Genomic DNA, 14,343 nt, shown 5'->3' with positions numbered 1-14,343 from the left:
GGAGCAGGTGGCCCTGGGGAGCTGGTGGGCATGGCCGACACTGCCCTGGCTGGGTCTGTGGTCTCAGGCCACAGTTTCCATGGGCCTCACCTTCCACATCTGTGAGACTGAAGCATTTCAACTGAGTGGATGGTCCTCAAATTTTGGTACCTGTATTTTATCATAATCACTTCTAGATTTTGATTAAATGCAGATTCCTAGGTTTTATGCAGACAAAGACCTGGGCCGGGGCCAAGAATTTGCATTTTTCACTAGGACGTTGGTGATTCTGATGTGGGAAGCGTCAGGGACACATTTCTAAGCAGCTCTGACTAGGGCAACACCACTCATGTCAGCATCTGGCACTTAGTAGGAGTGCTGGTAGACAGTGAATGTGTGAGGATCTTTGGTTCCACATGTCGGGTCTGACTGTACATTCCTTTTCCAGAATCCTCACGTTCTTGGAGTCTACATACACACCTCCTTCCTACATCTCAGAGATGGAGAAAGCGGCTAAGCAGGGGGACACCATCTTGGTGTCCGGGATGAAGACAGGGAGCTCCAAGCTCAAGGCGCGTATCCAGGAGGCCGTCTACAAGGTGGGCCCTGGGGCTCGGGAGGTGCTGGCCTTCTGCGGGTGGAACCAGGTGGACTGTCCTGTTCACACCCGCGTACACAGTTAGTACTGGCAATGAGATGTCCCATCGTGAAAATTTCGCTGTCCATGGCATGGAAACTTCAAGATGTGGTTCTAGACTTTTGTTGCTTTGTTATTTTGAGTTGTGGCTTAGGGGAGATGGTTGGAGCCCCAGAGTGCACCATCTCTAAGTCACAAAGCATTCGCTCCATTCTCAGTTTCTAGAGAGGTCCAGAAGCAGTGGGGTTTGCATTAAGCAGCTTGTGTTCAACAGCCTCCCCCTGCCCTGGGATAGGGACACCCCGCTGGGGGCTCTGTGCACCCCACCCTGCCCCGCCCCGTGGCACCCTGGCCTCACCAGCCCCAGCGTCTCCATCCACATCCCGTCATGAAGGGTGGGACAGAGGAGAGCAGAGTGAGGAGTGGGTTTAGCCAAGGTCCTGGTTCCTTCCCAGTTTTCGGGGGTGACTGTCCCCATGCCTGTGCCTCCTTCTGAACTGCAGACCTGAGACCTTCCTTTAATTTGCCTCGTTCCTGGGGCGCGGGCAGGAAGTTGTGGAACTTCACTGCCATTTAATTTCTAAAGTGACGGTTGAGAGCGGTCCTCCTCTGAATCTCTCTCTTTGGTGGTTTGCCGGTGGCTGGGAGTCCTGGAGGGTTTTGGGAACGTGGGACGTGCTGTGTGACAGGCCCAAGCCCACAGCACTCTGCAGTTAGTATCGAGACAGTTTGCTTCTTATCCGGGGCCCCCGGGGGGTGCGCAGGGCTGGGTGGGGAGCCAGGCCCACCGGGAGCTGGTCCTGCTTGCGCTTGGTCAGCGGGCTCCCTGCCTGCTGCGCTGGAAGCACCTGCCCCCGCAGAGGCCGTGCTCTGTGTGGGTTTCTTTTCTTTTTTAATGTGTCAAAGATCTTACTTAACTTACTGTTAAGTGAGGAGACCTGTAACAACTGGTTCAAAGGAGAATCCAAAGAATTTACGGATAGATGCGGAACTGACCAATACCCACAGGACGGCAACTGACCGTGCCTCCACCAGAGGGAACTCTGTGGACGAGCATCGTCTGCCTTGCCATCGGCTTTCTCCAGCTGGCAGAGTTGCTGAACCGCTCAAAGTCAGCGGAGGTGGGGGTCCCTCGGGAGTCTTGTGGCCCGAGGGTGCCCTGGACGTGACACGTGTGGTCTTCCTGACGGGAGGTCCAGCGGGGCGAGAGGTGGGCGGGGAGGGGCCGCGGAGCAGGGCTGAGCCCTCATCAGAGACACACGCCTCTCCCCTGTCCAAGCAGGTCTGCGCTTCCCAACCTCCCTAGATTTATGGCTTTTGTGGGGAGAGACCCTGCTGGCCAGGGTATACGTGGATATCACTCACTTTTCTTCCTGTTTAATTACTATTGTTGTAAATTGAGCTGTAACACAAAATGTAAAGTGATGTGCTCAGCACGTTTTGGCGATGACCCCTGAGCATGTGCCTGCTGTACACACGGGGTTCCCCTGGGGTTTTGGGGGGGGGGTCTCAAAGTGTTGCCTTGTCTTTCACCCTGAACTTCCCTGTCCCCACATGAACATCCTGGAAAGTTCTGAAGACTCTCTTTCTCTTGCCCACACCCCTCCTTTCCCCGACCCACCTCACCTTTTCTACCCTCTTCCTTGTGTCAAGAATGTGCGCCCCGCAGAGGTCAGGCTGCTGATTTTGGAGAACATCCTTCTGAACCCAGCTTACGACGTCTACCTGATGGTGGGGACCTCCATTCGCTACAAGGTGCAGAAGATCAGGCAAGGGAAGATCACAGGTGGGCACATCTTGGGGCATCAAGCTTGGCCATCACGGCCAAAGCTCCCCTTTTCCTTATTGTGGTGAATACACTTAATAACAGAAAATTTACCTTCTTAACTATTTTTAAGTGTTCAAGTTTAGCGATATTGAGTACTCTTACGTTGTTTTGCAACCATCACCATTATCCACCTCCATGGCTCTTTTCATCTTGCGAAAGTGAAACTCTGTCCCCATTAAAGACTAACTCCCCATTCCTCCCGCCCCCCAAGCACCTGACAACGCCCGTTCGACCCGCTGTCTCTATGACTTTGACTCAAATAAGGGACCTCAAATAAGAAGAATCATCTGGAGTTTGTCCCTTTGTGTCTGGCTTATTTCACTTAGCATAGTGTCCTCAAGGTTCATTCGTGTTGTGGCATGAGTCAGGGTTTCCTTCCTTTTCAAGGCTGAGTAATGTTCCCTTGCATGTACAGATCACATTTTGTCTGTCCATTTACCTGTTGATGGGCACTTGGGCTGCTTCCACGTCTTGGCTGCTGTGAATGATGCTGCCATGAATATGGCTGAGCAAATATGTCTTTGGGACCCTGCTTTCAATCCTTGTGGGTATTGATGCCTCTGTTTTAAGAACGTCAGAAGCTGTGAGCTTCACCTGGGGCTGGGTTTGGCCCTGCTCTGCTGCTGACCGCTGGGAGCCCTTGGGGAGCCAGCGCCCCTCTGTGGGGCTCAGTTTCTCCATCGGAGACCTGAGGTCTTTCTACCTGTGCTGTGAGGGCAAAATGAATCAATGGACGTGGATTTGTTCTGGGAATTCTGAAGTGCTGTGTACGCGTGGCGTGCTTTATATGGTGAGTGTTGATGCAGCCTCAGTCCTCCTGAGAATCAGTGTCAGTACAATCATTTTGTTTGAAGTTTACACGTGTTTTGTGGTCAGAGCACAGGGCATTGAGGGTCCTAGGTACCAGAGTGAAGTGCTCAAGGCCTGTCCATCCGAGGGCGTAGACACGTGTGTGGGCAGGCGTCTCCCCCAGCGAGGAGGGCCGCCCTGCCCATGCCCCAGGGTATTTATTGTTCAAGAAGCATGTAGATGCTGCATCGTCCAAGCAACTTGGGTTTTGTTCCCAGACGGGGTCCTGAACGCCACCGCTTCCTTCAGAAGGCCACAGAGGTGACACAGGCCCCCCCAACTCTGGGCCCCGTTCTCATCGACATGGAGCATGCTGGTTGGGGGGCCCTGCGTGTCTCCGGGTGCTGGGCAGCCAGCGTCTGGCTCTTGTGCACAGGTCAGCACAGAGGCGGTGAGGATGTGCAGAGCAGGCTGTGTAGGCAGCTGGCTGGGGGATAACTCCAGACTTAAGGGGAGCTGGTTCTAAAAGCACAGGGATGGTCCTGGGTGTGGCTTTCTGAGGCTCTACAAAGGAAGTGGCTCAGAGCTGGAGCTCTCAGGACGCTGACCCCAGGTCCTAAGAAGGAGTGCTGCGGGGGCCGTATGGAAAGGCCAGAGGTTTCTCAGAAATAAAACTTAGACCTGAACGCTGACGAGAAGTGGCATTGCGACCCAAAAGAAGACAGTAAGGGAAGCCCAGTCGTTACTGACAACATCTGACCATGACGGAGCATTTTCTAAGCGTGATTGTTTTTGCATTATAACCCAATGACTCGTTAACACCCCGTTTTACAGATGAGGAAACCGAGGTACAGAATACCTGAGGCTCACAGAGCCATTGGGCTCCTTGGCCTGAATCACTCCTGCAGGATCAAGTGGTCCTGTCCCCCAGGGAAAATAAGAGCAGCTGCTGAGCGTGACAGACAGGGCTTTCCCATGCTCCCAGGCAGCCGGGGGTGGTCCCTTTGCTTGAGGCGGATGAGGGCTGAGAGCTGTGTCCCAGTGGGGAGGGCAGAGCCAGTGTGGTTATGGGGGGTGGGCGGGCAGTGGTTTAATGAAGAGTCTTAGGAGCTCACCCTAAATTAGTTCAGATGTCATGGCCCGGAGGAACAACACATCCCAAGGTACCCAGGAAAACTCGTGGGTTTGGTCATTGACCTGCCATGGAGGTCAAAGAATTGGAGCACATGAAAGATGCCCCCAGACAGGAAATAGGCAAGTCACCTCCCTTTCTCCGTGAGATGGGAAATTCTTCCAAAAATAAGCACACCTGTGTGATTGATGGTCCTTGTTGCCATGGCGCTGGAGTGGCTGCTGGATGGATGCTCCGGGAGGACTGACAGGGATGAGCCAGCGAAGGTTCTCGACAAACAAGACGCACAATGCAAAATCACTGTCCAATATTTTTAAATGGATTGGTTTTTTTTAAATTGAGATATAATTCATGTCATTGTCATTTTTACCAGGTTTACTAGACAGGAAAGTCAGAGGAATGATGTCATTTCAGGGACATGAATGTCAGCACATCCCTGCCTTGCCCAGCTTCCTGCAAAGGCTCAGAGAATGAGGGGTAGAGGACAGTTACGGGGACTTGTTGGCAGGCAGATCATTATAACCCCAAAGTAGTTCTTTACATTTTCTTTTCTTTTGGTTTTTCTAAAATGTAAATTTTAGAAACAGGTAAATTTTCCTCTTTCCTTCCGTGTGTTTCTTTCCCTTGCGTCTGCCTGCCTTCCTTGGTGTGCAGCTCGCTTTCTTGCCAGCCCACTTATGGAGCCCCAGCTCTGTGCCAGCACTCTGCTGGGGTGTGGGTGCAGAGGTCAGCGGGGCTGCCCAGGCCCCTGCCTGCCTGGGGCGCATGGCCCAGAGGAGGCAAGCAGGCGATCCAGTGATGACCCTGCGACATCTCTGCAAGGAGGCAGGCGGGGGGCAGCAGCTCTCGGAGCCGGCAGCGGGGGTGTCTGTGTTGTCCATAGGCTGGGGTTTCTACTGGGACCATGAGTCTCTCTCCTCTGTCCTCAGCCCTGTTGGTATTTGGATTGCTTATAGCCATGACAGGCACAGTAACCAAATTATTAGACAGAAGGAAATGTGGGAAGGACGTGCTGGCCGAGGGAATCGGTGTGTGAGAAGAACTTCGGTGATTGGAAAGGCGGACGGTACTCAGATGAGATGCACTGAGGTTTGGAAAACCACCTGCATGGACAGATGTCGGGCTGGGGCCATGCATCCCAGCCTCAAGCATTGAAGGGATGTGGAGCCCAGCACACCCTTGAGCTCAGGACTGTGCACACTGGGCTGCATGAGTAGGGGCTGGAGTCAGAGTCAGAGGAGTGAGCTCCCTGTCCTCCTGGGCTCAGATGCACCTCCCCAGGAGCTCCCTGGTCACCCTGGAGCCCACATGGGGTGAGGGGTTGGGAGACTCTGACAATTGGAAGCACCTTGGGAGGGTCAGCCGGGGTCAGGAGGGGTCAGAGACTGTCTCTTAGAAGAACGTGGGCCTCCTGGCTACAGAGGGGCAGCCTCGGGGACAGCCATCTGCCCTCTGCAGGTGGTAGCAGGGCTGGTCTGGGGCCCCGGGAGCAGTCCTCCTCTGTTTGTGGGCAGACAGTGACCTGAACATCTGCAAAGCCATCCATATTCAGTGCCTCTTACAAGTGGTGAGTTCTGCGTTCTAAGAGGTGTTTAAGGAGTCCATCAAACCAGCTCCGTATTTTCCTCGTCTTAGGATTTTATCCATGTGCTCACCTCTGCGTTGTGCAAGATCCTTCGAGAGTCAGTATATTCATTTTTCAAAAGGGCCATATTCCTTTGGAGAACTTTAAACGAGACAGGGAGCTGGTGCTCCGTAAAGCAGCGTGAGTAAGACTGCTTTACTGAGTATTGGCCTTTTGTTATTTGTTATGACGTGTCCCCGATGCACTCCTGCCGTATGCTGGCCACTGGGCACGTCATCTGCAGGAACCACAGCCCAGCTCCCCTGGGCGTCCCGCAGGCGGAGACAAGGACGTGGGCTGTGCGTGCCCTAAGGGATTCTCGATGCCACGTCCATCAGAATGACCTGAGGGCCTGTTCACACACAGGGCGCGGGCCCGACCCCACGTGTGGATTCAGCAGGTCTGGGGTGGGGTCAAGTGTTTGCAGTCCCCAGGTGATGCTTATGGTCCAGGGACCACCCTTTGAGAAGCCTCTGCTCCAGGGCAAATTCTTGGGGACGTTTTGGAACCCACAAAGGATACCCAGGACAGGAAGTAGGCAAAACGCCTCCCGTCCAGAGTTCTCCTCAGAATTCCTGGGAATTCTGAAGGATGCTCTAGCGGAAACTCCTCCAGGTGCTCGTCCTTGCAGGCCCTGAGCTGGGACCAGTGGTGGCAGCGAAGCTGTCTACGGTTCCCTGCATCCGCGTCCCTCTCCCGTGTGGGGGGCTGGGCGCAGCCACCCCCAGGCTTCTGAGTGGGTCAGCTGATAGGAGCTCTAAGGCTCCGGAGGGGCAGGTAGCGGTGGTCGTGCTGTCTTTGGTTTCAATCCCAGCTCTGCCAGCTCTGCTCACCAGTGAGGGGCTACTAGCAAGCTTCTCACCTTGATTTCCACGGTTCCCCATCTCCAAGATGTGGGCATCAGTACTGCCTGTTTCAGGGGTTGTTGTGGGATAAAGTGGGGGAACGTGCACATCGAATGGCAGTACAGTCCTGTCACATTGTGATTTCTCAGTCAACAGTAGTTATTTATACCAAAAGTGCTGTGGTCTCTACCTACGGGGCGTGCAAGACGGACATGGAGGCGTGGGTTTTATAGAACCTGTCATCTCCGGGGAAATTGCTTTTCATCCTGGCCCAGAGCAGGTGGGTTCTTGTCTAGAGCGTGACACAGAGCAGGGAAACACTGATGGATGGTCAGGGTAGCAACAGAGAAAATTCTTTGTAAATTATTGACCCAGCTTCCACAACCTGGCAGGAGACCCTTGACCAGCGCCTTTTTGGAAACCCCCAGAAGATGCATGGGTCTCGTGAGTCCACCCTGGACCCCTCGGTGTAGAAGCAAAGCACTCACTTCAGTGATGAACAGAAAGGGGTCTTATGTTAGTATTCTGCAAGCAGTCGGCAATTTGAGTCAGAGGCTGTGGTTAATTTTAAAAAAAACAAACAGCGTATGGCAGTCACGAGAAAACTGATTGCCTCTGAAAATCCATGGGGAGCGTCAGCTTTGTCCACAGGCATGGGGAACAATGTTAAAATTTAAAGTGTTTAAAAAAAATTAAGGAGAAAAAACACCCCAACAGCTGTACTGACACAGGGTCTGGGGACTCGGGGTGGGGTAGACACACTGGCTCTTAACGCTTCCTGTCTTGCTCTCTCTCTGCTTTGTTCTTTTTTGTTTCTGGGTGGCCAGAACTCTCCATGCCTTCCGATCAGTACGAGCTGCAGCTTCAGAACGACGTCCGGGGCCCCGAGGGAGACCTGGGCCGGCCCGTGGCTGTCTTGGCCCAGGACACGTCAACGGTCACCGCAGTGCAGCTGGGACAGAGCAGCCTGGTCCTCGGCCACAAGAGTATCCTTTTGCCCGGCCAGCATGTGTGCACGTGTCCTGCGCACAGGGGATCTGCTTTTTGAAAGTCAATTCATTTTTCTCCCTGAAAGCTTGGCTAGGCTAAAAATACCCCTGTTTTCCCTCAAGGTCTGAAAAGCAGAAAGAACCAAAATAGCAGCGCACTGCGTGGACTCGCTCACCTCCGTGGGTGACTCATGGCAAGGCTCCCGGGCGGGAGGTGGCAGGCGCGGAGCTCTTGCAGAATCTTCTCTGGTGCCCACGGCCTCATCCAGGGGGCCTGCCCAGGGCTGTTTTCACACTCACATGTGGTCCCTGTCCCAGACTCTTTGGTGTGCGCTGCATGGTCTCCGGGCCCCTGGCAGAGGACCCCTCTGCTGCTGTGCGAGGTGCTGTGTGGCCTCTGACCCTGGAAATGTCTCTGCTCCCCTTGGCGTTGGGTGGGGGAGTTGTCACCTCTCTTCTCTCCATGTGACATTGTGACAATGATCAAGCCTTCGGAGCCAAGCTGGAGCCTGCCAGCTGGCTTATTTGCTGTGTGTGTTTTGTTCCTTAATTCAGAACCCAGGTATCCGCATGCAGGGTGCGTCCAGGCTGCCCAACAGCACCATCTACGTGGTGGAACCTGGGTACTTGGGTGAGTGCGGGCGTCCCGGGGCCTGGGTGCTGCTCAGCAGTGTTTACAGGAGCTAGAGAAAAAAAGCAACAGCTCCCCAGAAAGTGCTCTACTCTGGTTTTTTTTTTGAGGAAGGTTAGCCCTAAGCTAACATCTGCTGCCAATCCTCCTCTTTTTGCTAAGGAAGACTGGCCCTGAGCTAACATCCGTGCCCATCTTCCTCTACTTTGTATGTGGGATACCTGCCACAGCATGGCTTGTCAAGCAGTGCCATGTCCGCACCTGGGATCCGAACCAGTGAACCCCAGGCCGCCGAAGCAGAACGTGTGCACTTAACTGCTGCGCCACTGGGCCGGCCCCGAAAGTGCTCTACTCTAACCAGCACTGCCAGCGGGAGGCCTGGGGACACCAGCAGCTGACCCCCTGGCAGGGCTGCCCCTCAGTCCTCTCATGTGGGTGCAGAGAAACAAGCAGAGGGCAGAACGAAGGCAGGGGCCCGGCTCTGTAGGGAGAGATGGGATGGGGCTGAGTTGGGAGGGCTCTGTAGAGAGAGATGGGATGGGGCCAAGTGGGGAGGGCTCTGTAGGGGTGAGATGGGATGGGGCCGAGTGGGGAGGGCTCTGTAGGGAGAGATGGGATGGGACCAAGTCGGGAGGGCTCTGTAGGGAGAGATGGGATGGGACCAAGTCGGGAGGGCTCTGTAGGGAGAGATGGGATGGGGCCAAGTAGGGAGGGCTCTGTAGGGGTGAGATGGGATGGGGCCGAGTGGGGAGGGCTCTGTAGAGAGAGATGGGACGGGGCAGAGTGGTCAATGTCTTGTTGGGGTTGGGGCAGGCGTGTGGCCGAGAGGTGGGGGGAATCTGCATCCGTGGAGGACCGGAGGGGCACAGCCAGGGCCCAGGAGCTGCCACAATAGACAACCCTTGAGAGGTGTCCAGAACACAGTGTCCCCCAGGTCCCCGAGGCAACGCTGCCTTCGGTCTGAGCTGAGTCACCTCCCAGTTCGCTGGGAGGTTCAGGCAGGAGAGCGTCTGCCTGATGTGCAGAGACCCCAGGGTCCCCTTGTCTGCCACTACGTGACATGGCTTCTACGTGAGACCCAGGCAGGTGGCCTGTGCATCTCAGGAGCTGGGTTGACTCAGAAGTGTTACCCTGATACCTTCCGTCTCGCTGGCCTGTGCTGGGCCCTGGAGCTCCAGAGGAAGGGAGACAGGGTCCTGGTGCTGGGTTTTGTGGGGAGAGACCAGGGAAAACAGGCGGGGATGGGACAGTGGGAAAGAGTTAATAAAAGTGAGTGCGGAAGAAAGGCTCTGGGAGATGATGTTGGAGGCGGACATTTTCTCAGAAGCTGCTCTTGCGGAAAGGTCATGCTGGCAGAGGGAACAGCTCGGGCAGTGGTGTGGAGGTGAGAAGTCACACGGCCTCCTGGGGGTGAGGGAGCAGCTGGTGTGGCATCGTGTGTGGGAACCAAGGGAGGGGTCTGGGAGGGCAGAGGCCGCCCACACGGGGAGGGCGCTCAGGGCCGGGCTTCAGCGTGCAGAGTCGCTGCGGATTCAGAGAGTGGACCTGCTGTGGATTTAGGTTGTAGACATGCTTTGGATCAGAGTGCAGACTTACCATGGATACAGAGTAGACCTACTGTGGATTTAGAGTGTAGCCTGGATTCAGAGTAGCCCTACTGTGAACAGGGTCAGGTCAGAATGAGCCCGTGAGCAGTCAGTGCAGGGTATGTTCGGTTTGGTCCTGGGGAAGCTGAGACAGCAGCTTGGGTTCTACAGGCATCAGGTCTCACAGTCCTTACCAGCTGGTCCTTTTCATGGAGGACTGCAGGCGAGCAGTTGTGGGTCCTCCAGGCGAGCCATTGTGGGTCCTCCACGTGAACAGCTGTGGGGCCTCCAGGGAAGCAGTTGTGGGTCCTCCAGGGAAGCAGCTGTGGGTCCTCCACGTGAGCAGCTGTGGGTCCTCCAGGCGAGCAGCTGTGGGTCCTCCGCGTGAGCAGCTGTGGGTCCTCCAGGCGAGCAGCTGTGGGTCCTCCAGGCGAGCAGCTGTGGGTCCTCCAGGCCAGCAGCTGTGGGTCCTCCAGGCGAGCAGCTGTGGGTCCTCCAGGCCAGCAGCTGTGGGTCCTCCAGGGGAGCAGCTGTGGGTCCTCCAGGCGAGCAGCTGTGGGTCCTCCGCGTGAGCAGCTGTGGGTCCTCCAGGCGAGCAGCTGTGGGTCCTCCAGGCGAGCAGCTGTGGGTCCTCCAGGGGAGCAGCTGTGGGTCCTCCAGGCGAGCAGCTGTGGGTCCTCCAGGGGAGCAGCTGTGGGTCCTCCAGGCGAGCAGCTGTGGGTCCTCCGCGTGAGCAGCTGTGGGTCCTCCAGGCGAGCAGCTGTGGGTCCTCCAGGCGAGCAGCTGTGGGTCCTCCGCGTGAGCAGCTGTGGGTCCTCCAGGCGAGCAGCTGTGGGTCCTCCAGGCGAGCAGCTGTGGGTCCTCCAGGGGAGCAGCTGTGGGTCCTCCAGGCGAGCAGCTGTGGGTCCTCCAGGGGAGCAGCTGTGGGTCCTCCAGGCGAGCAGCTGTGGGTCCTCCACGCGAGTAGCTGTGGGTCCTCCAGGCGAGCAGCTGTGGGTCCTCCAGGGGAGCAGCTGTGGGTCCTCCAGGCGAGCAGCTGTGGGTCCTCCAGGGAAGCAGTTGTGGGGCCAGTGCTGATGGTGCCTGGTCCCATCCTCTTCCTCAGCTGCATGCCTCTGTGTCCTGAATGGTCAGGCTTTGCCACCTGCTTATTTTGTAGGGTTCACTGTCCACCCTGGTGACAGGTGGGTACTCGAGACTGGCCGCCTGTATGAAATTACCATCGAAGTGCTTGACAAGTCTGGCAACAAGGTCTACCTGTCAGATGTGAGTGCTCGCCTTGGGTCCTGGTGGGGTGGCGAGGTGGGGTGTGCCTGCCGGAGCAGCTGCCTCACGAGCAGACTTGAAGCAACAGCTACCCCCCCAGGCAGGCTGAGTTCGGGTGCTTCCCGGTAGTGCTGCTGGGTCCACGGGAGTCACTGTCATGGCATCCCTGGGGCGTCTCAAGACCCTGTAAGCCATGAGTCTGCTCACCGTGGCTCCACTTCCTTTGGGGCAGGGTGGGCGAGGAAGCCTCAGGCAGCAGGTTCGAGAGGGCCACGATGCTGAGGTGGTGTCTGCCGGCTGCCACCCTGCTCCCTTCTCCTTAGCCTGGGGGTTCAGAGCTCTGGGACTCCCTCTCTTCCTGCTCTGCAGAGGATCAGGGAGCGCCTCCTGCCGAAGCTGGCAGGAGGCCGTGAGCTCCCTGAGCCCCACACGGGGAGCTCCGTCCGACAGGAGCCTGCAGAGCGGGTGGCCGGGCGGGCTCCAAGGCAAGAGAGGTTAGCTCAGCTGCAGGCGCCTGCCTATCTGCCGGCTGGGGGGTCCCCTGAGCCTCCCGGGGCACCTCGGCCTGGCCTGGCTGCTGTTCCCACCACGCAGCCTCTTTCCCGCCTCCTGACTTTCCTGAGCTGTCGAGAAGCACCTCCCTCACTGGTCCTGCCTTGCCTTCCAGAGCATCCGAATTGAAACCGTGCTTCCTCCTGAGTTCTTTGAGGTGCTCTCTTCTTCCCAGAATGGGTCGTACCATCATGTCAGGACATTAAAGAGGGGCCAAACGGCCATCCAGGCAGCCCTCACCTCTGTGGTGGACCAGGTAAGTTGGCACCTCCCTCACCATCCCCTGGGCCCCCCATGGGCAGAAAGGTTGATGCAGCTGGACATGAGCCCTGGGAGTCGGGCCCCAGGCTCAGCCTCGGTGCTGCTCTCACGGTACCATGGAGGTCCCTCCCTCTGTGGGCTCCCAGGGGTGTCTGGGGACAGGGACTTTGGGTTTCCTTGTGCCCTGTCCCCAAACTGGGATCCCTTCCTCTGCCCTTTGCTGGCCCCTGTAAAAGTGAGCCTGCCCCTTTTGGGACTGGAGCTGGGAACCCTGGCTGGGGGACGGGGCTGGGCCCGTGTGTGCTGCTGGGCACCACCTGGAGCCACGAGCATCCCTTTGGCTGTTTCGGCTGCTCAGGTCTATTAAAGTCTTTTCATTTTCCCCCTGTATTTAGAAGGCCAGTCAGTTTCAGGTGGGAGCCATTTTCACTGATGGAAAATTGGCATATATGTTCTCATCTTGTTAGCCTGCTCACAACCTCTCCCAGACCCGTGAGAGGCAGCAGGACGTGGCGGAAAGAAATGGCCTGTGGGTCTGGCAGCGATTCCTGCCAAAGTCGCCACTTCAGCTCTGGGGGCTTTGGGCAAGTTGGTTTAGAGCTCCATGCCTCAGTTTCCCTATCTGTAAAGCGGGGGCGACCATGTCCATCCTGTCAGGGGTGCCGTGAGGATGAAGTCTAGCAGTGTTCACTTGAGTGGCTGTGGCAGAGCCACGAAAGCCGTCTCCATGGAGACAGAGAAGGCTGCAGGGCATCCTCCTTCCTACTCCCCCACAGTCACAAAATCTACCTTTGTCACCTGATCCCCAGGGAGGGCGGGGGTCTGCTTGCTGGAAGAACTGGGCTGAAGACCAGACTGTCACAGTGACGTGTGGTGCCCTCACCCCCTTGTAGGATGGAGGGGTCCACACATTACAGGTGCCTGTGTGGAACCAGCAGGAGGTGGAAATTCACGTCCCAATCACCCTCTATCCCAGCATCTTGACGTTTCCGTGGCAACCAAAGACGGGTGCCTATCAGTACACAATAAAGGTAATGAGGGGACCCCATGTCCGGGGCATTCCTTGGGGTGTTTCCGTGGGATTGGGGGTTTGGTCCATTCTCTTCCTTTTCATATCACCTTCCATCGGTCGGAGAGAATTTAAAATCAGAGTCTGTGCTTTCTGTATTTTCTGAGGTTTCTATCATAGCAATGTATTTTGGTAATCAGAAAAAAACCTGAAAAACAGAAAAGAAAGCACAACAAAAAAACCTGGAACGGGCCTTTAACTTCCACATGCATTTTCTTTTTTAACAAATATTTTTTTCCGAAAGCAGTGTAAATATCCTTAGAGAAAAATTTGAAATTCAAGGGACAACGTCTCCAGCCCTGTCACTTGCCCGCCTGGCATTAGGGGGCAGGGACTGACTCCCGTCGGGGCTCCAGCCCTTGTGGCCAGCACAGCCCCCATTGGTCCCTGCTGTCTCCCTGGCACTGAGGACAGGTGTCCCATATGCACTGGACCCACTGCCCCATCACTCAGGCGTGTCACCCTCCCTGCCCCTCTCGGGTTCTAGGGGTGGCCCCTGCCTGGGGAGCCGCTGGACGTCGGTTGTGTCACAGCAGATGACTAGGCTCAGGTGGGCGTGTGCCGGGAGGGAGGTGTGTCTGCTCAGGGAAGCAGCATCCTGCACCCAGCTCCGTGGGAGGACCTTTCCCTCCGGCCTGAGCTCTGGGAGGTGCCCCAGGTGCTGGGCATGTGTGTCCATGTGTGTGTCAGCCACAAGGTCCCCAGAATATGAGGACCAGAAACAAGACAGGGTGGAGAGAGCAAGGGGCAGAGGCAGCCTCCTGCCAGACCTTGGCTGACGCCACGTTTTTCCATGCAGTGGGGGTGCTGACCACGTGTGTGTGTGTAAGGGTGTGAGTGTGAGGGTGTGAGTGTGAGGGTGTGTGAAACCCAGAGAGGGATGGGGCAGGGGGCTGACCGATGATGCTTCCCCCCAGGCCCACGGTGGGAGTGGGAACTTCAGCTGGTCTTCGTCAAGCCACGTGGTTGCCACAGTCACTGTGAGGGGTGTGATGACCACGGGCAGCGACATTGGACTCAGTGTGATCCAGGCGCATGACGTGCAGAACCCGCTGCATTTCGGGGAGATGAAGGTAAGATCTCAAGGTCCAGGACAGCCCAGGGGAGGTGGCTGGTGGCCTCCCGCTGCCCCTCTGAACCAGCCTCGGGCTTCAT

The 14,343-nt window shown here is 56.5% G+C and overlaps 1 protein-coding gene across 2 annotated transcripts in view; it reads left to right on the top strand.

Annotated features, from left to right (window-relative positions):
- NUP210 (nucleoporin 210) overlaps positions 1-14,343 on the top strand; it is a 110,680-nt gene that overhangs the window by 29,605 nt on the left and 66,732 nt on the right. The window contains exons 5-13 of one of the 2 annotated variants that reach the window (XM_070574586.1): positions 428-555; positions 1,546-1,737; positions 2,270-2,402; positions 7,662-7,820; positions 8,386-8,454; positions 11,200-11,306; positions 11,974-12,114; positions 13,013-13,150; positions 14,106-14,261. In XM_070574586.1, the coding sequence (XP_070430687.1) occupies positions 2,345-2,402; positions 7,662-7,820; positions 8,386-8,454; positions 11,200-11,306; positions 11,974-12,114; positions 13,013-13,150; positions 14,106-14,261 (828 nt within the window). In that variant the 5' untranslated portion in view covers positions 428-555; positions 1,546-1,737; positions 2,270-2,344. Of the gene's footprint in view, positions 1-427; positions 579-1,545; positions 1,738-2,269; positions 2,403-7,661; positions 7,821-8,385; positions 8,455-11,199; positions 11,307-11,973; positions 12,115-13,012; positions 13,151-14,105; positions 14,262-14,343 lie in introns of both variants that reach the window. The other variant, XM_070574585.1, reaches the window with a different exon arrangement.

This window comes from Equus przewalskii, chromosome 15 (genome assembly GCF_037783145.1).
Source record: "Equus przewalskii isolate Varuska chromosome 15, EquPr2, whole genome shotgun sequence".
Classification (NCBI taxonomy): Eukaryota; Metazoa; Chordata; class Mammalia; order Perissodactyla; family Equidae; genus Equus; species Equus przewalskii.
This window is presented reverse-complemented; position numbering and strand designations above follow the sequence as displayed.